Source organism: Xiphophorus maculatus, chromosome 5 (genome assembly GCF_002775205.1).
Source record: "Xiphophorus maculatus strain JP 163 A chromosome 5, X_maculatus-5.0-male, whole genome shotgun sequence".
In the NCBI taxonomy this organism is placed as follows: Eukaryota; Metazoa; Chordata; class Actinopteri; order Cyprinodontiformes; family Poeciliidae; genus Xiphophorus; species Xiphophorus maculatus.
This window is the reverse complement of record NC_036447.1, coordinates 24124670-24151199: the sequence shown is the minus strand read 5'-3', so window position 1 is coordinate 24151199 and position 26530 is coordinate 24124670. Positions and strand designations below refer to the sequence as shown.

At 39.3% G+C, this 26530-nt stretch overlaps 1 protein-coding gene across 1 annotated transcript; it reads right to left on the bottom strand.

The window, feature by feature from the left end:
- Positions 1–465: 465 nt before the first annotated feature.
- On the bottom strand, positions 466–18719 carry LOC102233933 (complexin-1). The gene is made up of 4 exons (XM_005806491.2): positions 18529–18719; positions 17387–17472; positions 3495–3673; positions 466–2086 (listed from the first exon to the last, which is right to left on the bottom strand). The coding sequence occupies exons 2-4, from the start codon at positions 17415–17417 to the stop codon at positions 1895–1897; spliced, it is 402 nt and encodes a 133-aa protein (XP_005806548.1). The 5' UTR covers positions 17418–17472; positions 18529–18719; the 3' UTR covers positions 466–1894.
- Positions 18720–26530: the final 7811 nt, after the last annotated feature.

The following is a 26530-nucleotide window of genomic DNA, read 5'->3' as shown; positions in this document are numbered from 1 at the left end:
AAAGTACAGTGCAGTAAAGCTACTCGTAACATTACCCGCTTCCCAGAACCCTTACTCCCCCAAATATATGTCAAGTAAATGAATAAATGCAGTTACTATCCATCTCTGAAAAATGGCAAGTTTTATTAAACAACTAGCGCACTGAAATCTCTTTTCTTGATTTTTTTTTTTTTTTTTTTGGCAGAAAGTGCCCAATTAAGCCCTTTCCATTTTATGGAAATTTTAAAAAAAAGAAGAAAATAAAGTAATCCCATTGCTTGTAGTCAAGTAAATAAATAAAATATCAAGCTGCTGAAGTGTTGTTTACATTTAATGGGTGCAGATGTGACCAAAAATGTAGAAAGCCAATTCAAATCCAAAAAAAGCCATAAAACATCCAGATGCATAAGACACAAAAAATAAGTTTACAGTTTATCCTTCCGCTGTTTTGTAAGTCTGATCACAGAAAAAAACACTTCTCTTGTCTGTGAGCGGGATTTTAAGTCTTTATTGAATCTCAGGCAGAAACATATATGTAATCCGTTATTGCTCTTGTCATTCTGCATAACCTCCATCCAGAACAGTAATACTGAACCCTTTGAAACACTTGCTTCTGTTATTTTCTGTAAAACAAAATCAGCAGGCTGGGATTGTGTATTGAAGGAAAGTGGCCTCTCTCCAACAAGACTTGGTCTCTTTGATATAATTTCTAAAACAAAGAGAAAAAAAAAACCCTTTATCTCATTCACATGTCATGTATTCCTTCCCATTGATCCTGATTGTAGCAGTATAGCTACTGTAACTTCTGGTCTTATGGCTGATAGCTTAAGGTTTTGGCTGTTGCGTAAAACAGCTACAGCAGTCATTCTTCCTCAAAATGACAAAAAAAAAAACCAAACAAACAAAAAAGAGAGACACCAAGCAAATCAAAATTAGTTTCCTGAATACATACATATCTAATTGCTTTTTTTTAAACTACTGATATTATTATTATTGTTGTTGTTATAATTATTATTATTATAATTAACGGTTATATCAACATGGAAGTAAACACAGTCAAACTTAAGTTATTGCCTCGATATTTTTTTTGCATGATAAGAAATAAGATGGACAGCAACCAGGTGGATTCTAATACATGACGACACAACAAACTCTCCAGACAAATGGCATGCAGGACATGACACTGAGCAAGGAAGTAGAAACATTTCTGAACACCGTACAATATGAACATGGAACGCGTTGCACTTTGAGGGAGTGTGTCTGGAAGACAGACAAAAAGGTTTTACAGATTACGTGTAACACTGTGTGCAAAAGGTTTTACATAAATATCAGACAGAACACACATAACATAAACTTTAGGAACATACAACAGTAGTCTTTAAATTGTTCTTAAAATATGGCTTATCCAGATATATCTTTTTTTTTTCTTCTTTTAAATAGCCACTCATGTATTCTTTTATATGTGATATCTATGATTGTTTGCCCACCTTGATGTATGCGTTACTTTTTTTAATAATTTTTTTTATGTACAAACTGAGTGAAGGTGGTGGACAGATATATTTTTCCATACTGCAGCTAATGCAGAGGAGAAAACAAAAAGTTCAAAATGTCTCAAACTAGAAGGGTAACCCATCTGAAATGTGACTTTAGCCCTCCACATGTTGTTAGCTTTGAAATCTAACATGGCTGAAGCTAACATCAATCTAGCTAACATTCACCCGGTTGCTGAGTCAGTGTAGTCTGTTTGTTCACATCTGAGAAGTTTCCCTACTACAAAATTGTGATTTGACACCGAAACACTCCTCTAAATTCTATGTTGGATCTACATTGACAATAAAAACCCGATTCAAGCCAACCTTGTGAATGTAGCCTGCAAATTCAGCCAGACAGTGTTAGCTTTAGTTAGCTGGCTAAGCTACTTCTTTAGCATGTCTTGCAGAGGGCCTGGCAGGTATTTCATCACTGTGTCCATGATGCTTTCTTCTTCCTCCTCATCCCCACAACCGGCCGGCACGGCTTTCTTGGGTCGGGTCAAGCTGCCGGCTGCGGGCTCCTCCGCAGCAGCCGCTGCCTCAGCCTCGGCCTCCTCTTTCTTCTTCAACCCGTACTGGCATTAATACACAGAACAAGAATGGTGAGTAATGCAAAGACAAAATGCATATGAAAAAAGGAGAAAAGGATCAAGTTGCTATGTGACACATTGGATCCTTATTCAATGTGTACTTCCACTTTGAACCCAGACGTTGCCATTTTGCCTCGAAAATAAGATTCCATTTTGTAGAATGAACCAGTTGGTACCCTTAAATTATACCACAGTACCCTATATATAAATTCCTGGACAAATTCTAGAACGATTATCACAAAAATACTTGAATCTCAATAAATTATACTATTGACTATAAACTAATGTAGATTTAATATTACACCCTAAAGCATTGTTCAAGGTACTGAACCCTTTGTGGGCCAATTAACTCTTACAGAACATGAGAAATGGACACCTGATCCAAATTAAACAGCAATAAAACACTTTATGCTGGTAGATTATAATTTTTTGAAGCCACATAACGTTTTTATAATGGGCAAGAAGTAGTCTATAGGAAATTTGAATCATCAGTTTTCAACTAGGTTCAGTATTATTGCCAAAGTTGACATGAATTAGTCAATACAAAGTTTCTAGTGAGTAAAAAACTCCTTATCTTACCTGATAAAGTGAAGTTTTAAACTACCAAAATGACATTTAAATTACCAGAGTTTATACAATTGTTTTAGTACCTGTAGAAAAACTACTGAATAGTCTTTTGAGAGTGAAGATTTGTTTATCCAGTCACCTGACGTTTTGTTTTTGTTATAATTTCTCAGTCTGGGCGAGAAGAGCTTTAATAGGGAATTATTTTTAGGGAAACTAATCAACTCAAATCCATTTTGTCTCACTTTAAGCCCAGTTCTGATTTGGGTGGAACATTTTTAAGGAGATACCCTGCTGTAAGCCACATAATCATTCATAAGCAATCATAGTACTCAGAAAATCTGCATCATCTTCTGATTTAGTTATATTTCCTCATCAGCTCTCTATCTTTTTGTCTGATAAATCCCAGTCCTTTTTCTCAGCCTTTTGTCTCTTTTTGTTCTGCTCAACGTCCTGATCCATGTTTGATGTATTTTAAACAGCAAGTTAAAAATAAGACAAAAGGAAGAGAAAAAAAAGCTACCACTAAAAATAGCAAATGTCATTACGCAGGTCAAAATTGGCTTTAAGAAGAAACGTAAATGATCACGTCGTGCATTATTTTTGGATTATTACACTTTTCAGGAGCTGTTCAATCAAGTCATTTTTGTTTATAAATATTGACTTTCCCCTTAATGAGCTAGCGTGTTAATTAAAAACTTCTCTGGGAAATTGGCATTCTTTGTTTTTCCTAATAATCTAATGGCTATTAATCTGTTTCTATTTCCTCTTCTTTCCCTTTGGTTAATGACTCGCTACACTCAGACGGCAGATGTGGTTTACATCATACCTTATCCCTGATGCCTTGCCTCATCTGTTCCCTCTCAGCCTCCATCTTGGCATATTTGGCCTTCCTCTCCTCCTCCTGCTGCCTTAGCGCTTCCTGTCGCTCCTCCTCTTTCTTTGCTGCATCGGGGTCCTCCTCCTTCTCCTCCCCGCCCAGCATCTTGCCCACATCAGGGGGGCCTCCTGAGAAACAAAAAGACGGCATCGTAAAACAGAGACATCAGGTACAGTGACGGCTCCAGCTGGTCCCTGAGACTTTAGTGTCGGAAAATTCAAGCAAGACTGTGGGATGAAGTGAATTAAACGGAGGCAGACGTAGGATGAGACATAAAAGGAAAACATTTTGACAGAACAGATTGCACACAATCTTTACCTGGAAAGAGTATTCCAGGTAAAGATTTTATGGAAGTCATGACATTTGAACAAGCTGTTTTGATAGAGTGAGCATGAATTTCATTTTTCCTCCAGTCTGCCATGATAGAAACTTTTGGAGCATCTGTTGTGGGAGACTTTTGCTTCTGATAGGTTCTCTCTGGCAAAATGGCCTCAGGGGAAGGAAAAGACTAATAGCTATTAGATGATCATTGCAAATGGCAACTGGAGGGAGGCTTGCTGGTGATTGAGCCTTCAATCCTGTAACTTAGCTTTTTTCCTCATGTAGATTGTTATGCTCAGGGAATTGCTGAGAATTTCATGAGTTTGGTTGTTCAGGCCACATGTAGCTTGTTAATCTAGAGAAGACTTTCCACCATATCCATTAGCATGATTTATTGGGGCGTCCTTCAGGAATAAAGAGTATTTAGGTTGCTTTTATGGGATAAATAGTCCCAAAATAAGAGCTGTGTCTGCTTGCGTGACCTTGAATCTATCTTCTACACAGTAGGTAGGGTTCAGTGGCTGAGCTAATCCTTAGTTTGAAGGTGTTTAGATAATAGACAATATTACAAGACACAATCTCTCTTTGTCTTCCTTTACCGCTGAGCATTAAGGTCTACTTCCACAGACAAATAAACTCGACTTGAACAAGTAGAACCCATGGCTGTAATGGTAAAAACAACTTGGGAAAACAATCACAGTTCACTACTCCTGTCCCTCATTTCCAACGTCTGTCATGGCGCCTCGTGTGATTAATTGACGTAGATGTAAAGAGTCAGTTGCCTGTGAGTGATGGTAGGATATGTTATGTGGCTGCTGCTCTGGCTGTACTAAAAAGCACCAACTGGTTTGTCCCAAATCCAACCCTCTCCTGTGATCTGGAGATATGGATAATGACCAAATGCTTTAGATCCCAGAAGAAACTGGCCGAGATGAGTCTTCCCTCACAGGGCCGCTGACTCTCTGTCATGAAAGAAGTTAGTTAAGGTAACCAAAATGGCTCCTGGTTGTCTCAGGCACATCCCAATGGGAGCAGACCACCAGACAGATCCAGAATCTATGGAAGGGACAATATATCCCTTCCGGGCTTCGAGCAACTTATGTCTACCTGGAGTGGATCTATGGAACTGGAGTATTTCTAGGGAGAAGAACATCTATAGGCAGAAGACCTAAAGACAAAAATTGGTGAATGAATGAACCCAACTGGAAGCTTTGGTCACGTAGAGGGCTTTAGGAGCTTCGTTCTATATTCTAATGGCAAAGAACACAAAAACTAAAGTTGCCTAAAACAGTAAAGAGTAAAATCTACGAATCATCTGCTTTGTTTAATTTCTTTATATTTTGTTTTACACAGTACATACAGGTAATCATTTATTTTTCAGCTTGAAATGTTATGTTGACGGGTCTGTGGCTTGTTTTCATCCGGGTAAACTGAACCGAGACTGTCAAACCTATGAGACTATTCATAACAAAGCGAAGATTTTATGCAACAAATGCAGAAAAAAAAACATTTTTGGGGATTTTTTTTTAAGACATTGACATTTCATCTGCATGGATTGACATTTACGGCTTCGAGGCGATTCTGGTCCACCATCCGGCGTCTCAGGAGGGGGAAGCAGTGTGGCACCAACACTGTTTATAGTGGGGATGGTGTGCTGCTGACCTCAACTCGGGACGTTGTGGGCCAGTGGGCAGAATACTTCGAAGACCTCAATCCCACCAACATGCCTTCCATTGAGGAAGCTGAGCCTGGGGACTCTGGGTTGGGCTCTCCAATCTCTGGGGACGAGGTCACCAAGGTGGTTAAAAAGCTCCTCGGTGGCAGGGGGTGGATCAGATTCGCCTGGAGTTCCTTAAGGCTCTGGATGTTGTAGGGTTGTGTTGGCTGATGCGACTCTGCAATATCGCATGGACATCGGGGGCAAAATGATTCGCCCAAATCTGACTTTTAGAAAGATTTATGTCGTGCGACAAACTAAGGAAGATCTAATGCCCTTTCGAATTCTTCCACAGTATTATTTGAAATGGAAGTCCCTTCATTTAAGCAAATATATTGCTTTTAAAAGGGAGAGATAGTTGTATAAAAAGAGAGAACTAGTTTTCCTGCCTGTCCGAACTAACCATTTCCATCACCGGAAATCTACCGAGTACCACGCAAAAATAAAAATAAGTCTGTCTAAAGCCATCTTTGTCAACACAATGAACAGAAATGCCAGTGGTAGGAGAAATTTAGCTGAAGACCGGAGTAGACAAATGAACAGAAGAAGGGAGGGGGGAAAAAGGAGCAAGATAATTTCAATGTTGTGTTACCAACAGACTAATCTTGGGAAACAAAATGGGGAAGCGGGCTATCTCTTTGAGGCGTTATTGTCCAATTAGCCAAGCTGCTCCATCAGCAGGATTGCCCTTCAGTTCATGAGCGGCCACACAGAGACTGGTGAGCGTGCGACGGCCGAGGAAGATGACGAGGAAGAAAACAACACAAGCAGAGAGGGGACGACTAGAACGAGATGGAGAGAAGAGGAGGAGGAGAAGAAGGAAAGAGGCATTTGAGGGGAAAAAATAAACAGCAGAGACGTCTGCAGCTGCCCGCGGTACCGTTGGAGTTTCGACTCATTCAGCATAATAAAATCAAACTTCAGCATGTTGAGGGAGAGAGAGGCAAACCATCTTAATATGGCTAATAAATCAGATGACTACTTGAATGGACCGTCCTTCAAATAGTTCTTTTAAGTAGCTTTTTATGGCAAAAACTGAATAAAAAACACTATTGAGATTCCTCTCCTACCAGGAATGGAGAACAATGTTAACATGGTTTTCACTGTATGACCAGCAGTGTTATGCAGCCGTAAGCTTAGTGTTCAAATACCTGGGCTTAACCCTGCATAAAAGTGCCACCTTGAAATTAGTGACTGCAGCTGAAGTCCACGTGCTCCGACGCTGTATCAGCTCAGACCCTCAGAAAAGCCTCCAGCGACAACGAGGAGCATTGATTTTTCCATAAATCAAACTTAAGTTGCTGAAGGAAGAAGAGACTTTGGCATTCGCTCCTCGAAAACCAGTAGATGGAAATAAAATGACTAAATACCTAAATGAGTATATTTAGAGACACATTTAACTATAGCCTTAACGGTCCATTTAAAAGGAATGCGACACCTTTCTTAAAATATATATATTTGTTATTTAATTGACTACACTTTCTTGGATCTTCTAATGAGTTTTTGTTTCCCTGGGATATAAATAAGACGTGACACAGACACACATTTCTTTTAGCCACCAGGCTAGACAAGAACCTGTACTCATGTTCCAAGTACACACCACACAGTAAGGATAATAAAGGTTAAAAAAAAAACTATACCAACCATCGGGTGTAGTTGTTGTTTAAGTCTGACGTCAGTATCGTTTTGGGTTCTACCAGCTAAGTTTCCAATTGTCTTGCGAATTTTGATCAAACTTTTAAAATGTCACGAGAAAGAAAATGCAAATTATGGTGCTTCATCAGATAAAGAGGTGCCAAGCTAGCACGGACCAAACATCTTAGGAAAAAGGAGATAGTCTTACCCTCTGCTCTGGAGGCTTAGAGTTTTTCAGAGTTTCATGCCTCTGGTAAGGCACAAGCTCCCATTTAGTGCAATAAAAATAAAACCACTTCAAGAAAGCATGAAAACTTAATCCAACCTCCTTCTCTGAACATTCTGGACCTGAATCCAGCAGAAAACCTTTGGCGTGAACTTAGGATAAGGGCGTCACTCTGTGTGTTACAAGCTTGTGAAATGTTAGGTTGAAGACTAATTGCTGGGTTTTTTTTTTGGTCAAAGAAAGTCTCACATAGTAGCAACTACAGGAGTACCAATAATTGTGCCTCTGGTAGGTTTGTTAAAAACACTTACTTTCAAGAAGGGATGTTTACACCATGCATTCATAGGTACTTTATATGACATCAATGGAAATACAATAAAATAATTTTTTTTTAAAAAACTTTAAGCTTTGTTGAAAGGGACAAATTAATGTCAGGCAACGAAAAACATTTTGTAAAAATAAAGAGTTAAGTGTAAATATAATTTTTCATTTAACTCTCAATAATCTCATTTGTCAGTCACTCATCAGTGATCAAACAGTTCAATAGTGAGATTCTTTGACCTAAACAGTTTGTAAACAGAAATGTTTTTAGTCCTGATTTAGACGTTTCCCGCACACATCAGGTTTCCAGGGAGTTGAAGAGAGTAGAACTAAATGTTGTCTAACTCAGAAATGCATTTTGGCCTGAGATCATTTAGTGCTTTATAAACCAACAATCAGATAACAAACAGCCATATAAATGTCCTCAAAGTAAAGGTTGGATTTTTCTGAAATTTTCTGTGCAAGATTATGTTAAAATAAAAAAAATGCCACATTTATTCTGAGCCTTTTTCCACATCTTTGCCAAAGGGAGCCAATAAATAGCCTTGTACTTTTAGTAGAGAATAACTATAGACTGAAGTATTTTGACGAGGGGAAAAAATTCAATGAGGTCACAGATTTTCCTGCAGGGGGAGAAATTACCACACATTTTTCACTTCTGCTACGAGAAGGAAGAGATGTAAACGGAGCGAAGGAGACGTGTGTGCACATAAATTGTTTGCTTTAATTTCTGGCTTATATCCATAAGATCTGGTGGGGTTTAGCCTTTCTTGCCCCGCGTGTTTAAATGAACACATCATGTAAATAAATTCTCGTGAAGAGCAAAATGCAAACGCATAAACTGAATATAAAGTATCTGGCGTGAGTCTCAGTCACTGGCTGCATTTACATATTCTATATGTGCTCTTAAACCTGTTAAAGTGTGCCTCTTGACAGCTTCTACACACGTTCGCTTTGCATTCATGAGGAGAGCGACTATATAAACTGAAGTGGGTTAAGGTCCCGACAAACAATGCATTCATAGGAAAACATGAAGCACAAGTGGCGCTAGCAGAGAAACACTACAATATTACCCAGCATGCCTCTTTTTTTCTGCAGATATTGAAATGAACAGTCTTTGAAACTCAAATTAGTCCCCTCAAAGTATGTTTTTAACCTTGAATAAGCAAATTAGGATCCATACATGTAACCCTAAGTGAAGCTAATTTAGTCTAAGTGAACAAAATGCTCAAATTCAGCAGATTAAGATAATCTGTTCAAACCTGATTGTTGTTTTGTTAATACTCCAGATTTATGCTTTTCAACTATTTCATATTTGCATAAAATATGCATGGGGGGCTATGTGTTCAGATTAGATGTCTTGTATGTGCACATCGTTGCCAAAAGCACTGAGAATACAAAACCTAACAAAGGTTTTAACAGAAAAACATTTAATTTCAGCCTCTCTTGGTGCCGGTTTTATACAAACTGCACTGAACATACTTGGAGACACCTCACACCAGCCCTGTTAAAATTAAGTCATCATTATTGGCTAAACCCGAGTGTCCAGATAGCTGTTTTGGCCTAATTGCACCACGATTCATTTCAATAATACTTGAACTCAGCAGCGAGACAAAGGGTGTCATTTCTTAAATCCTCTCTGCTAAATTGCCTCTTTGCTAAGTCTTTGTTAAATCCAAAGCCTCTGGGGAAAGTGGGAAAGATCGCTAACCTCAGCCAACTTTCCCAGTGCTGGAACTTTTAGTAGCATCAGATAAACAGCGCCTTAATCTGCCCTCTTCTCAGAGGAAGGCTCTTTAAATCCATCGCCTGGTTGGACAGACCGGGTCCGCGGGTATTAATGACAGCAGAAATGTGGCGTAACAAAGAAGAGCAGTAGCACTTTTTCCTCAGCATTTTTATGCTTTGGATTCATTTTAGTTTCCTCCCAGAAGCAGAATAACAATCGGGGCTGTGGTTGAAAACAGCTTTGTTTTGCACTAAATCCTCGTGTCATATGCACAGCTTAATGGCTTGTCTGTTTGCACGGCATTTTTGTAAACACATTTAAGGAAGCTTTCTGCAAGAAATTCACAAAACTCAACTCTAATATGTAACAACTTTATTCAAGGAAGACACATCAGTCAGTTTCTCTGCTCCGTAACATTTGGTTTTGATGCGATTTATGTTGATGGTGTTGAAGATATGTCGTAAATAAAATCGCTTTCTACTGACATATTCATTTGAACTGCCTGTTTTTGCGATGTTTTCTTCATATGAACCATAACAAGTTTCCATAAAGCTGCTACACAATCAGATTTTGTGTAAACTAGGTCTAAACGTAAAAAGGTCTCGGCATGAAGATGACAGTGCAACATCTGTGAGGAAAAATCTGTTTGTTTACTTTTTTTACTTTCCATTGTTTCCTTGTTTTATCAAACTACCGGTAATCTTTTTTTTTTTTTTTTTTTTTTTTTACTGTAGGTTTTTATTGCCTTTAACTTTCCCTTAACTTAGATTTGACCGAAGTTACAAAACAATGAACTTCTGCTCAGAGAGAACTGCCAACTGTTTATCAAACGTTATTAGGATGTGAACACAAGACAGCGGCTCACGAGATGCTCGTGTCTGGAAGCCGGTTTTAAGCCGAGACTAAATGTAATTACTTCAACTACAAAAACTACTTGGTTATTTTCTCTATGCTGTTGGAACTACGCCTGTCACAATAAGCAATAAATCAATCATGATAAATTTAAATGAGCGCGATGATTTCCATTCGGGCAACCGTCGTTAAAGAGAGGCTCGACTTTAACATAATTTAAAGCCGCTGTTTTGAGAAACAAACATTTGATACCCAGTAGGAAGTAGTTAGCCTGCACTTCCTGCCTCTTTTGCCTGACTGTTAATGACTGTTACTTTCTTAAAATTCAGTTTAATTATTGTTGTTTTGTTTGTTTATTTTGGATATTTAAAATGTTTTCTGGTTCCAGTGTTAAATGTTCCTTTGAAATTAATATATATACATACATATTTATCTTTGAGTGGGTGTTCCCCCATTACTGTGCCATCTTTCTATAATATTAGTTGAAAATGAAATCAAAATGACAGAGTTATCATTTACTACAATAATTCCTGAGACAATTTATTATCTAGCTAAATGTATTACAGCCACAGGCCTAGTCTGGACTAAAGTTGTTTGGTTTTAACTAATATTCAACCATTGAGCATTTATATTCATCGAAGTCTGAACATTATAGTTTTGGTCAAAATTTAAAAAGTAGTGGCCTGATAAAAGACAAGTTATCTAGATTACCTAATTTGCAAAAGATAGATGATAAACGATGATTATCAGTTAATATAATTTATTATATTCGCCTCATTCTTTTCTCACAAGACAAAAGTAATGTTAATGGTAAATTTGTCATAAATTTCTCTTCGTCTTAGGTGTGCATTCTTTACCTCTACTCTCATGCTATTCGAATATTTATTATATAAATTAAACCATTTTTTGTAAGAATCAGTCGTCATGAGAAAAGCTTTTTTGCTCAGTACAAAAATATCTTCAAAATCAAATCAAAACAAAAGAAACAAACTCAATAAAGAGATTAATGTAACTTCAAACACAATTTTGTTTTTGCCAGCGTAACAGAGAATCTGTGTGTGGGTGTGTGTGTGCGTGTACACGCACACACACACACACACGCACACACACACACACATTATGTACTGAAGAACCGATCCATCAGCCAATTGTGTTACAAAGCCGTTTAAAGAAATTATCTCCACTTTCAGGGAATCGGGGGAGGAAGGAGTCTCTCAAGGTGTCTCTTGTTTAATTTCCCCTGAAATAACTTCACTTACATGTGATTCCCTCTTTGATAGTGAACAGTGTAAAACTGGATCCACATATGTTAGAATTTAGGACCAAATAAATGACAGCTGGTAATAATTGCTCTGAAATAAATACAAAAGCAGGTCTTTTAAATACACTGCACTAATAGTAGGGTCATCCATTGCTTTCTATGAATCATAATATAGAAGAAGAAGAGATTTTACAATTAAGATAAACTATTTCAATAAGAAAGACTGATGAGTCAATACGGTTTAAAACAAAATAATTGTGGTGGGCCCGTGCAAGAACAGAATCACTATAAGGCCTCTGGCATGTTCAATTTTTACTGAGTGTTCTGCAGAGTATCAACTTTTCTGGAGGCATGTTCTCTTACTAAAGCTCTCCTTCCCTGGCCTGTCAGTTTAGGACGATTCTTGTGTCATACCCTTTTCCATTTTCTGTGAGATCTTCAAATCTTGGGAAATTATTTGAGAAGTCAATTCACCTTTAAGCTTCTTCACAACTTTACCCTCAACCATTAATTTACAGAAATGGCAACTCTGTTTATTAAGTAGTTGATTTCTGAAGCCAATCTGTTGCACAGAATTTAATTTGGGGTCATCAGAGCAAAGGGGACTGATTCCATTTGCACATCACGCTTTTTAGATTTATATCTGCTTGAAATTAACGTATCAGTTTCCTTCCACTTCATTCCTTCCTCTCTACAATTGGCTAAGAGTTGGCTGCATTTGTAACATTTTCGCTAAGGCAGTCATATTTCTGCTCGAGGCCTTTGTAGTTTGACTGAACTTATGTCAACAGAGTAGTGTTTTAAATTGAATTTGAGCTCCAGACGTTGGAGCTCATTGAAATGTCTTTTTTATGACAATGATCCAATCTGTCACAGTGGGTTGGAAAAACCAACTTTTTCCAGTTGGAAAAAACAACTGGAAAACCCCCCTCTGGATTTCCCACTTGGAAAATCAGAGAATCAAACGATCCAATATGGCCGCTCCTCCCATCGACAGTAGTAAGGAGTGGTGGAAACGTGTCTATTTTGAAGGACACACTTGTAAGAGTTAAAAGTGATGTTTGGATGCGCAAAGTAGAGTTTAAAACAATGTTTGTAAGTCGTACTACGCATAATGGCTACTTGGTGGAATCCTGATTTCTCCAAGTACGTTAACTGGTCAACTTGTAAGTCATTCCCAGCCCCAAGTTTAAACTTCTACGGTAAAGGGAAGGCGATGTAGCTTCAGATTTTCTGAGTTTTGTAAGTGCAGGGTCAGTTCTCGAGCACTCTGGAGCGGGAACAAATATTTAACTTTGGCTTTTAGTTCCTCAGCAGAAGCTGTTTGCTAGCCTGTTTAATTCCTTTCAAACAATGACCCATCACTGGATGTGCTGTGGTGGCGCAGAGGTTAAGCACAACCCACATAAGGAGGCCTTAGTCCTCGACGCAGCTGTCGCAGGTTCGATTCCCTGCCTGGCGACCTTTGCCGCATGTCTTCCCCCTTCTCTCATTACCCACTTTCCTGTCAATTAACTATCAAATAAAGGCCACGAGAGCCAATAAAACCTTTAAAAAAAAAACAGTGACCCATCACTAACTAAAATGTGTCTTAAGCGTTCCAGTGGTTTGGTACGTTCATTTAGAGGAGACTCATGAATAAACGTCTGGGGAAAATAAGGTTTTTGGGAAGCTTCATTACTGTCGGTAATGGTAAATCTCAGCTTAGGCTTTACCTTTTAGGTTTTTAGCTAGCGGTCTAATACAAAGTAGGATTTTTCTCTTGTCCAAAAGGTGTTGCGTCATTAGTCGCTCTTCTTAGTCACAGGTTTGCAGCCCTTAACTGTTTCGGGCATCAGGTGACATACAGTTTTCAGCTGTGGTTGCTCATGGCAGAGCCAAGCAAGCCAGGCGAGTATCAAATTATAGCCCTGCTGAGTCATTTCAGTTCAACTACGCTCCGTCTTCCTCCCCGTATCTGTAACTAGAGCCGCCTTAGAGGATTACTTAATGCACTGGAAGCATTCTCTCAGTCACGAAGACTCATCCTCACAGTGCCGCAGCTTTGGAAAACACAGTTGAAACTAAACAGGCAAAAAAAAAAAAAAAAAAACGGACCCAGGAAGTTTCCAGTAGAGAATCTGACTTCTGCAACTTGGAAAATGTAGACAGTAAAATGCAGCCTGGTTTATTTTATTTCCCATCTTTCAAGGTTATGGGGCAGACATAAAATCTCAAACCACAGTCTCAGCAAATATCATTGTGATGGGGTATAAACTGTCCAGTTAGGTTGCCGAAGCAACATTTTCCTGACCCAAACCAAGTATGGTGTCTAAACACAGTCTTACAGAAAGAGGGGAAAATGGAAAAACAATTCAACTCAACTCTCGCGGTTAAATAAATTGTTGTCGTTCTCCATCGCCATCATCCTGAGAACTAGTAGATTTTTTTAAGACTCTCAAGTCCCTAAAACTAAGCAAGGCAATCCATGTTTTGACCTTGACAAATAAATCTTTGCGCCTACCACAAAATGTCTTATTTTAAAAGGGATTTTCATTCTACTCCGTTTTATATTTGTGCTGTTAACAATTGACACTGTCGCTGTGGAGAAACATCAAGTTTGACCAGCTTCTTCCACTACGTGATAAACGAGTCTGTTTCCTGATTTAAATGCTCAAAAAAATCTACTTTTAATACATGAAAAGCAGTTTTGGCTGCCAGGAAAAACAAACCTTAAACATGTAGACTAGTTTACAAAATAAACTGTAATTACAACAGTATTAATATGGAAAAATTACTATGGCTTGGTAAAATACAGGTTAAGTATGTAAATTCAGTTAGACATTTCTGATGGATCAGTCAACTTGCTGTTTTACAAATTCTTTTGGTGTAAAAAATGATGCACCATTTTTTACCATAACCCTGGGTAAATTTAATTTTGGTGCACAGTGTGAATTCTTTGCACTTGAAATACACCATCCAATTACTGCATCCAGCGGTCTTTTGTAAAAGCAATATCGAACACGTAGCCATTGCGATGGCAGCTGCAGTTCAATGCACTGTGCAGCTCTGTTGGGTTTAATAGAGTGCCTCACCCTACATTAGATGAAAGCCATATGAGCACAGATACCAGCATTTTTAGAAGAAAGGGAACTCTTTTAGTTCTGGAGTTCTGACATTTAAATCATTCGTTTTTAAAATTATTTGGCTGTCATGTGTTGTAGTAGCAGGAGGTAAAGTGACCTCAGCCTCAATTTTACATGGCAACACGCTACAAATTCCACTTTCATTACTTCTTATGCAAAGTGGTGCAACACGAGAACCCCAAGTTCATTTAAAATTTGTACAATGATGTTAATTAAAGGAAGCATGTTTTATTTTAACTGTGACTGCAGGTGTGTGTGAATGGCTTTCTGTCTTGGCCTTGTTGTGGACTGGAGACATGAAGCTCTCTGCATCTCCCCTGATGCATGCTGGGATATAAGCTTCCAGCCTCTCTGCATCCCTCAACAGAAATATGTGAGTAGAATGGATGAATGGATGGTTACATTTGCATATATGTATTTGCCATATAAGATCTGCATGAAAACCACAAATAATTAGAATATATATATATATATATACACACAGTATATATCAGGTGCACATGTTTTGTTTACAACATAAATGCTAATGGAGGTTCACTTTCACTAAAGTGTGAAGAGGAAAACGTAATTTCATACAATGTGTGAAAATGACTGATGCAGCAACTGATTTCATTGTTGTTGTTTTTCTCTGTTTTTTGTATTATAATCCTGACAATGTTTACGAAATTCTAAATTTCAAACAATCTTTTGGACTTACTTTAGATTTACAGCTAACTTTAAAAGAAGAAAAAATGTGTGTAACTCGTTAAGCGTGACAGCCGATTGCATTCCAGTGTCTGTTGGACTCCCCAGAAGCGGACCTCGTTCTGCTTAATGAGGTACTATTAAGGTCCACACCAGAACCCAACAGCAGTGTGTTATACTGGTGGAGACCGTACTGAAACACATTCAGTAATCTAGTAAATATTAAATTCTGGTCTCTTAATTAGCTAAAAAAAAAATCAAATTTATGTTGCTTAAAAAATGTATATGAATGTTTTGTGTTTTAATCTGAAAACAGAACATTGTGTTATTGTTGCCAACTCAAAATTAAGTTTAAAAAAAAAATTTTTATTTAGGGTAAATAATTGGAGTCTGAATGCTTAAAGTATCGAATACTTAAAGTATCTTTTATGAGCATTTTAAGCTCATAAAAGAACTTTGATTAAAATTTGGAAACGCGTTTGTTTCAACAAACATTGTACGTTCATTGCATGTGCAGATGTGTCTATATTATTGTTAAAATAAAACTAAAATCACAATTTAAACTAGAACTGCAAGCCGTTATAATGGATTCCTCGCCCTACCCAGCAGGTCCCCTTTTTAAAAAATCAAGTTAACAAAAACTATTATTTCAGATATTTAGATAAACTGAACTGGTCCAGCTGTAAAGTGCTTATCCTAAAGTAAAATCACAGAAACTGGTCATTTTGAAATGTTCACAGCTCAGTTTTGTCCTGATTCACTTTTAAATAAGCTAAAAAAATGTCATCAAGCAAATATATTGCAATATTTTGCCTATGTTACATATCTGACAGCAAAAACTGTGAAATATGTGAATGTAATGAAATGAATTTAGAGCTGAGAAATGCTCTGATAAGCAATGACCACTGATGCTGTGTGGATTTTAACTAACATGTACTGACAGACTGAGCAGCAGATCAATAGATCCCTGGATTGATTATCTAACTGATTGGTTTGCTTCATTATCAGGCTGCCTCTGCCCTCATAATGATTTGTAGTCCAACCTTTATGCTGAGTTGGTCGTTTTGTCGACATTCTGCTAAATAAGGTCAATCAATCTAAATTGGAAAGGAACTGTAGGTTGAAATAAAAAAAGAAAAAGCTTCATCCCACAGAGAATTGGTGTTGCACATCAAACTCTACAACTTTGTAAAGTTTACCTCACCCACTGGAGCCGACCCACTCACAACGACAGGCGCAAGGGCCCCTTTGCAGCAGGCTTGAGGCACCGAACCCACCCACTCTCTTGAAATCTGGTATCTGCAGCTCGGACTTAAAACCTGCCTCCGACTCAATGCAGTTGATTTAAGAATTCACAGTGCGGCTGCAGGGCACGCAGAGGCTTATGCAGAGCGAGGCAGCGGCGGTGGCGGCTGCCTCTCCTGCATCCCAATGAGACGACAGAGTGGGAGGGTGGAGGGGCGGGGAGGGAGCTACACGTCAGTCCCCCGCTGTTCAACCGTAGCCGGCTAACTGCTGCAACCTGGAGAGCAGCGGCTCGACGGCACGCACGACTGAGCCGAATGAGAGAGATCCCTGCATTAAAACGGCCGGTGCCACTTTCCTGCTCTTTGCCTTGGAGCTAAAGCTGACAAGGTGGTTCAGTTGCAGAGCTATTATTAGGACTAATTAGAGGCAAATATTATCCAAGAGGATAGAGCTTGAAGGATTTAAAGGACAAAAACTCACATTTTTTTTGCTCTAATTCTTACTTCTCTTTATCACTTGCTTTCAAGGACTTTGACTTTTCTTCCCACATAAGTTACTCTGTGCGTGTGTGAGAGAGTGAGGTCTTTAGTTTGGTGCAGGATGCAAAAACAGCCCAACGTCCCACCAACAACTACAAAGCAAGCGGCGCTTGACAGCGTCCCTTTAAATCCTGAGCACTGCAGTGCTGTTAAATCAACCTCGCGCCGAGGCAGACGACTCACCTCCCAGCGCAGCTTTCATTACAAAATTCATGATGAGGCAGTTCTGCGTTCCTTTCCCTCAGTCGTTGACGTTTTCAGGGACAGACCTGGAGCCAGGGGACAAAACACAGGAGTTTTAAACGGGATGGGGATCAAAGAAAGAGAGAGAAAGAAGAAATATATATCACAAGCACCCAAAACCCAGTTTTACTACTAAATTGCTGTAAATGTCCATCCATAGACTCGAGATCGTGTTTACTTTAGACTAACCCGGGCTCTTTCTGGAGCAGCGGTGAGTTTAGAGGAGGCACCTGCGCCCTGGATTTACAACCTCACTCCATCTTGAGAGGATTTATGCTGACACCGCCTGACTTCAGAGTAATTCATCCTCATAAAAAACGACGACCAGAAATGAGGGAAGGAAGGTGAAAACAAAGGCAGGGTCGTGCTCAGCCAGAGGAGGCAGCTTTCTGCATCCACTGGGCCCTGAAGAAGCATCACTTTGCACAATAATGGAAAAAGCTTTGCAGAAATGTTTAGGACACTCTCCTTTCCCTCCACTTCAGTGTCCCCTATCCCATCCTAATCTTGTTTGGAGACTTTTTATAAAACCAAATTTTTAATAATCTTACATACAAATGTGCATTTTTTCACAATATGGAACTTTATTCCTGTGAGATTCAAAGCTCAAGTTAACTGTACGACACTGAGTTTCACGGAGATTAAACCATCTAATTCATTTAAAGCTTGACTCCTGATATGTGTACTCTTTCTCTATGTATAATTCAAAGGTAATCTGTGCAGTCCTGCTGCATTCTCCTGCATACCCTTGACACTGCAGCACAGGCAGATGCATTCATAACTTCCTACATCAAAGTCATCGTGCAGCAGTTGGAACGTCTTCCGAATGTTTCCTGATTTCATCCCACTGCACCAGGACCCTCAGTTCCTCCTCGCGCAAACCCGTCCGGTCGTAACTAAGTGTTCTCATCCGCTCTCACTTTACCTCCTGCTATTACCACATACGACGGACAAAACCCAGCGCTGGAAAACATAAGTTACATAAAAGAGAAGGGCACAAGAGCACAAGCATCCTCTGGTGAGAGGTGCAGGACCTGCCACCGTCCCGTCCCGTCATCCAACAATCTCCCCGCATCATTTACCTGCTTTTTCGATGCTCCTCCCTTCCTTTAGCGCTCCTTGAATCAGCCGTCTTCCTTCGTCCCCTCGCCGGGAAGAAACGAAACGAGCGATTTACGCGTCTCAAGCGAAGCGACGTGCCCCTCTTTGTGCGAGCAGCTCTCAGTTTGCAGTCATGCCGGCTGTGTCAGAGTCAAGGCTGCAGCGGAGGAGGAGGAGAAGGAGGAGGATGGGGAGAGTCTATTCCTGCAGGACGAGGGGGAGAACATGCACAAAAAGAGGGAGGGGGAGGGGGAGTTACATGGACGATATTCCCTACCTCTTCAGTGTAGTTCAACTTCGACAGTGAGCACAAAACATTTAATTTGGTGCATCCTAGTACTTTATTTTACTCATGAATGCATGTGATTTGTACGATAAACCTGCTTAAATCTTTCTTGTTTAGTCCTCCTCATGCAGATCTTAGCTGTCCAAAAACACCTTGTGTCTTGACAGTGGAAATCCATTTGCATCACTGTACTCTTAACTACTACCAGTTGTATTTTTATCCCCGCGAGGATTTGACTCTAACAAGACCGTTCATTGGATAAACTGACGGACTATTACAAGGACTCAATCAGCCCAGTTCTTCCTTCACTTTGTTTCACCCAGCAGCCTCACTGACCTGAATAACGAGTCCACCTGCTCACCTGTCCCCAAACACACTTATCACTGCCGTGACGCCAAGGACAAATAACGTATTTGTCGTCTGACCTTGATTCTGACTCTAAACTCTAAAATGAACTCATCTGGAGATGTAAGTGCTTAAGTCGTTCCCCTTTTTCTCATTTTCGTGGTGACATTTGGCCACGTGGCGAAGAAGACGTTGAAAGAGCCCAGAAAGCTGTTAAACATCTCCCTGCCCCTGCATCTAGTGTTCAAGATAAAGTTTTATTAATATTAAATAAAACTGTTTTCATTTTTATTGGTCACTAAGTGAACACCATGCAGTGAAACACATGACAGAGCTTAAAACAGGACAACAAAAATTACTACCGATCAATACCAATGCCAGTTTAAATCAATAAAATTTGTGATTAACATCAATTTATAACTTTATCGTGTTTAAAGTGTAAGCGCCATCTTACCAACCTTGAAAATTCAGGACAAAATATCTTTTTTAAAAAGTTATTTAAGGAGTTTGTAGTCTATAGGTTTCATCCAAATTTAGTCTAAACAAAGGCTGTGATAGTTATGATTGGGTTTCCCCCACACTCTTCTTATCATGGAACTCTTATTAGAACCAAAAATCCTCAAAATCTGTTAAGTCTTTTTTTTTTAAACATGAATAGGGGGCAGATATTATAAATTTATCCTTCATTTTCATTCCTGATTTCTCTTCGTTGTTACATGAGCTATTCATATTTATCATTGAGTGAATGAAATAACAAAAATAAAATGAAATAAAACATTAAATTCCATATTTGAGATTAGCAGACTTTAGCATCGCTGTTTAAGGTAAACCAGATGTGAAATGTAACAGGCTGAACATGGCATCATTTCATCACCTGTCTTTGTTGTTTTTTAATGATCATATTTCATGTTTTTCATTTGTTCAAAGAAGTGTAGTGTTGCTTCAGTTGTGAACAGCTGCATGTAAAATGATGCTTTGAGATTTTTTTTTTTGTCTACAACAGTAAATTAATTCCGTCTCCCTCTCAGCCGGTATTGAGCTGCATCATGCCGCCGCTTCTACTCTTTTTCTTTTTTCCGCCCTTGATTCTTGATGCCTTTTCAAGGCCGTGTCCAAACACAGGTGTGTGCCAAACTTGAGATTGGGGCATAATTGATAGGCTACATCCTTTTTTTGTTATTTTTGTATTTCTTGTATCTAATAACACTCTTTACACATTTTTTTTATTTTTATTTTAAATGGGTCGCTATAATGATTGGCATACAGTCATGGCCAAATGTTTTGAGAATGATTCAAATGTTAATATTTACAAAGTCTACTGCTTCAGTTTTTATAACAGCAATTTGCATATACTCCAGAATGTTACAAAGAGTGATCAGCGCAACAGCAATTAATTGCAAAGTCAATATTTGCCTAGAAAATGAACTTTATCCCCCAAAACACATTTCAACTTCATTGCAGCCCTGCCTTAAAAGGACCAGCTAACATCGTTTCAGTGATTGCTCCATTAACACAGGTGTGGGTGGTGATGAGGACAGGGCTGGAGATCAATCTGTCATGATTAAGTAAGAATGACACCACTGGACACTTTAAAAAGAGGCTGGTGCTTGGCATCATTGTTTCTCTTCTGTGAACCATGGTTACCTCGAAAGAAACACGTGCAGTCATCATTGCACTGCACAAAAATGGCCCAACAGGAAAGAGAATCGCAGCTAGAAAGATTGCACCTCAGTCAACAATCTATCGCATCATCAAGAACTTCAAGGAGAGAGGTTCCATTGTTGCCAAAAAGGCTCCAGGGCGCCCAAGAAAGACCAGCAAGCGCCAGGACCGTCTCTTAAAAGTGTTTCAGCTGCGGGATCGGGTTACCAGCAGTGCAGAGCTTGCTCAGGAATGGCAGCAGGCAGGTGTGAGTGCATCTGCACGCACTGTGAGGCGGAGACTCTTGGAGCAAGGCCTGGTCTCAAGGAGGGCAGCAAAGAAGCCACTTCTCTGCAGGAAAAACATCAGGGACAGACTGATATTCTGCAAAAGGTACAGGGAGTGGACTGCTGAGGAGTGGGGTAAAGTCATTTTCTCTGATGAATCCCCTTTCCGATTGTTTGGGACATCTGGAAAACAGCTTGTTCGGAGAAGACAAGGTGAGCGCTACCACCAGTCTTGTCTCATGCCAACTGTAAAGCATCCTGAAACCATTCATGTGTGGGGTTGCTTCTCAGCCAAGGGAGTCGGCTCTCTCACAGTCTTACCTGAAAACACAGCCATGAATAAAGAATGGTACCAGAATGTCCTCCGAGAGCAACTTCTCCCAACCGTCCAAGAGCAGTTTGGTGATGAACAATGCCTTTTCCAGCATGATGGAGCACCTTGCCATAAAGCAAAGGTGATATCTAACTGGCTCAGGGAACAAAACATAGAGATTTTGGGTCCATGGCCTGGAAACTCCCCTGATCTTAATCCCATTGAAAACTTGTGGTCAATCATCAAGAGACGGGTGGACAAACGAAAACCTAGGACTTCTGACAAAATGCAAGCATTGATTGTGCAAGAATGGACTGCTATCAGTCAGGATTTGGTCCAGAAATTGATTGAGAGCATGCCAGGGAGAATTGCAGAGGTCCTGAAGAAGAGGGGTCAACACTGCAAATATTGACTTGCTGCATTAACTCATTCTAACTGTCATTAAAAGCTTTTGTTACTTATAATATGATTGCAATTGTATTTCTGTATGTGATGACAACATCTGACATACACACATGAAAACCAGAGGGCAGCAGATCATGTGAAAATATAATATTTGTGTCATTCTCAATACTTTTGGCCATGACTGTAGATACGATTTTTTTATGAACCTGACTTTCTGGTGCCTTTTGTAAATTTTCAATAATCAAAATATAGCAAATGCACATTGTCACATTAAAACGGCAGCATGAGAAAGATTCAGGTAAAATGGTGAGAATCTATTCTTCATCAGCAATTACGATGAAAGAGTTTTACTACATGCTAATCAACAAAACTATATTCAAAACATATCCCCGTCAATATCACCCTTTTGTCTCAGTAAAAAGAGAGATGTGTTCAGGTTTCAGTCACGGTAAGATGGAAACAAGTGAAAGTTGATCTCTGTACATCATGGATTCCATCCATCTGTTAGACACGGTGTCAGACAGCCAGTCTTTACCGAAACAATCTGTGCTTCCTCTGATTCATTAGTCATGAAGTGCTGAGCCAGGCAGGGTTAGAGCAGCTCTCACTACAATGCAAAGGTAGATGGGAATCAATAAAAATCCTTAGGGGATTTATGGAGTAGGACTTCTCATCAAAATGGAGGGGAAAAAAACATCTATAGAGAATTACTTACCTGTCAAAAGCATAATTAGTTTGTTACGAAAAGTGTATCTCCAGAATCTGCCTTTAACTCTAATATCAGTCAAACGCAGCGTAGCCACGAAACGATTATTGGGTATTGATGCACATCAATGACTGTGATTGTAAAGTTGATTTATTTTAGTAACTCAGATCCAAACATGACACATAAAGTAATTACATTGTTTAATTCTGCTGTTTTTGATCATTAAGGTGCTTTGCAACTAATGAAAGCCCTGAACTGAATCGCTCACTTCTGCTGAAGTTCAAATGTTGCAAAGGACCAACAAAGGAAGATGTTTAGTGCAGAAGCTTTGGCAGTTGTCCTGCAGATGGTCACTTCCACCGTCCACTAGAAATTAGGCCAAAGAAAGGAAAGGAGCCGCTAAAGAAACTGGCTAATCAAGCAGCGCTATATCCAAGCATATAATTTTTAAGCTTAGTTGAAGAAAAAGTGTGTTAGTGCAGCAGAAACAAAATGCCCACGTGGCTTCTTTTTATGATTCATTTTATAATATGTCTGTAATCTGGTCTATGAATTGGAGCTTATGCAAAAATATGACTTTCACTGTGTTTTACACACATAAGAGGCGTTTCGTGTTTAACGTGTTGAGGAAGGTTTGATTTTCCAAGTCATTATTCCAACTTCAGGGTGTATTCTTGATCATTTTTACAATTTGCTAAATAATCTGGGTTTTCAGAGTTCTGGATGCAAGGATACAGTTGGAAATGCTAAGATTATTGTGGTACAAAAATACATGTCTTTGGCATTCCTTGTTCATGTGTGTGATTTTATACTGATGTCATGTTCGAAATAAAATTAATAATAATTATAATAAAGTTAAGGGAAAGGATAAAGTCTGTTATACAAGTGTAAGAGAATTAGTTCCATTTATTAAAACAACAACTTTTTCTTGTGTTTTCTAAGCGCTACTACCTTTATGACATTTCAATAATTAACTTAACTTTCTCATTTTCACATATTAGGTGTTTTAAATATTAATGCTAGTCGTTTCCTGCCTAATCCAACCCATCATTGACTAACTGACCACACACAGGGTCTGGCTAGCTATTATTATTATCATTAGAAAATCCCTTGAAACCACGCTGAGAAAGTTGTAATTTTCCGGCATAATGGACTTGCTTTATCATTTGTTGTAAGTGTGGGGATAAAAGGCTGACAGAACAGAGTAAATGTAGAAACTCTCGATGATCTATCGCTAATCATCCTGAAACAACAGTGCTGCTCTCACCTGATCTTCTCACAGACCTCTTCAAATCTCTACGTAGTTAAAATCCCCAAAATAGCTCTATGGATTCATAACTCGCCTCCTGTGTGCTGTGAAAGGTTCCTGTAATGATCTGCACTGTGATGAGGAGACAATTTGATTTATGTGGGGGGTGTTCTTTTGTAGCTTCTTCTTGCGTAAAAATGCCAAAATTAACCACAGAAAAAAAAAGAAGCATAATCAACCTTGTGTTGCTTGTTTAAATCCACATGCCTCTAAAGCGGAAGCCCTCATATTTTAAAGATCGGGGTTATATTATTAATGTTTCCTCTGCAGTGTCTCCTTCATGCCGGTGCCGGCATGTTCTTCTGTGATGTTGTAGGTCATATCCCTCTTTGTGAAGGGCACAGTGGCCTCTGAAGCGATTCTCTTAAGTCCGACGGGAGGGGCGGGTTTTCTTTGGATATTAGGCTGCTGTCCATCATCCGTGCTGCACTCTGAGGTCCCCAGAGACACTGAAGGAGGGGAAGGAGGAGCTGAAGGGAGGATGAAGAGAGGGGGAGAAACGGAGGAGTTGCATGTAATTCTGTGTGTGCATGTCTATCAACCGCTGAAGCCCCCAGACATGGGGAGGTGTGCTCTGCTGCAATGCGTAAAGACAGCTTCATCCAGACAGCAGACACGCTGACTGAAATGCCAAATGACTGACTGGTTGACAGATGAATATTACACGGCGCTTGTGGACTGACAGAACAACTGATTGCCTGGCTGGCTTAAATTTTTTTTCTTTCTTTCTTTTTTTTTTTTAAACACAAAAAGATTTCATTATTCTGAGAGTTAGTGTATGTCAGACCAGTGGAAAGCGATCAGGAAGAATTTGGGGAAATGTATTTTATCGTAGTAAATAAAGTTACTCCAGTCAAAACAAACTTGAAGCGGAGTTTGCGTTGTGTTGGATTTATCTCAAATGCTGGCGCTCGGATCTGGAAACGATGCGACATCCGACCTCAAGGATTTTAATATTTCGACTTGGGAAAATCGGGTCAAGTTTCAAACCGTAATTTTCCCCCCGGAAGTCAGAATTGTGACGTGTAAAGTTAGCGGCCGGCCAGCAGTTACATGTTTGCAGTGACGTGCGGTGAGGTTCATGGCTGGTGAGGCACTAACTTAATCAAAATCATAAGACCCCCTGCATGTTATTGTTTACATACGGACAACAATGAAGGGAAAAAAGACCATACTTTCACATGCCATCCATGTAGCCGCGCTGCCAAAGTAGAATAATTCCGTTAAATGGAAATATAGATGTTATTAATTTAAGCCTTTGAAGTACAACTCAAACCACCTTTTTCTCTCTCTCTGTATCAGCCAAGCTACACGTAGACTCGTTGCGTGTAGCTTCCCTTATTTACTGCATGGCTAGCTCGCTGTTACTGTTTCTTACTCTGCAGTTGTGGAGTCACAATGTCTGGGATCATGAGCGCCCCCTGCCATGAGGCCAGAGAACTGCCTGCCTCACCTCCAATCTCTCTGCCGTTTCTGATCGCTCCTCAGCACACGATACACTTTATACACACACAGTTAGTGACAAAAAACACTATACATTATATAGATAAGCTAAATGACGGGAAAATCAGCTCATATATTAAATGTTTTTTAGCCATTTTATTGGCAACGTGCAGACAGGAGGATCCTGCTCTCATAGAGTGGCGATCCCAGGTGAGGCTCGGCTCGCTGCTGCCTCACCGGCTTCACTTCCGAGCATTTGAATGGGAAATTGTGAAAATTCAGCGATTTTTGAAGAAAAAATTATCAAAATTGGTTAAGCTAAATGAACAATAAATACTTTATAGTCCAAACCACAGGGTGAAAATAGCGATATAATTTATCTTGTCATTATATTATTCTTCCATGATGGCAGGTGAGGCTCTGCCTCCCCTGACCGCACGTCACTGCATGTTTAGTATCCAATATGGCTGCCAAGTAGTAAAAAGATTATAGACTGGTTGTATAAACACTTCATCAACACAACAGATTGTATCTCATCAAATGATTGTCGAGCATAATGCTGTTCAATAGTTATTTGCGAACATGTTATATCAGATTAGATGCGAGAAGTAGAGTAAAATTCATTAGCGCTGGTCAGTTAGCATCACAACAACAGATTCTTCTGTTTTTCAGACTTACTTTCTACTTGAGCAGGGCATCACTAAAAAATCCCAGCTTAAACCTCTCTGTGGATAGACTCAAACCTCTGACACTCAGTACTGTTTGTGATGCTAGCTGCTATTAGCAACAAAAGCAGACAGCAACCTATTTCTCTCTGTTTTATGCATCAGAACATTACGGGAACATACTCGGATGTGAGCATGTGAAACTGTCGTGTGATTGGTCAGAATTTCATCGGCGTGTTTGTTTATAAGAAAAGCATCGCTGCTCCACCTCCAGGAGGATCCCAACGGATAGTTTTTAGGATCAATTGTCTGAGACCATGTTGGACTAAATCATTAAACTGAACATAACGAAACAATTACATGCAAGTTGATTTACTGTATAATCGTAATTTATTTTTATCAAAAATTTTGATTGATTTTTGTAGAAAAAATAAATACATTTCTTGCACCACATTAGTTTTAGCCCGCCATGAAATAAATAGTGATAAATCTTTTTTACAGTTTTATCATTAAACAGATAAAGTTCTTTATCTTGGCAGTCTGTGTGTCTGGCCTTAACCGAAGCACCTCAATAAAAAATAAA

What these genes read in the sequence shown, in the direction of transcription:
- LOC102233933 (XM_005806491.2), bottom strand. Translation starts at nt 17,417, where the DNA reads ATGAATTTTGTAATGAAAGCTGCGCTGGGAG. An exon ending in AATGAAAGCTGCGCTGGGAG is followed by an intron (nt 3,674 to 17,386) that starts GTGAGTCGTCTG and finishes TTTGTTTCTCAG; the next exon opens with GAGGCCCCCCTGATGTGGGC. An exon ending in GGCAAGGCATCAGGGATAAG is followed by an intron (nt 2,087 to 3,494) that starts GTATGATGTAAA and finishes TATTAATGCCAG; the next exon opens with TACGGGTTGAAGAAGAAAGA.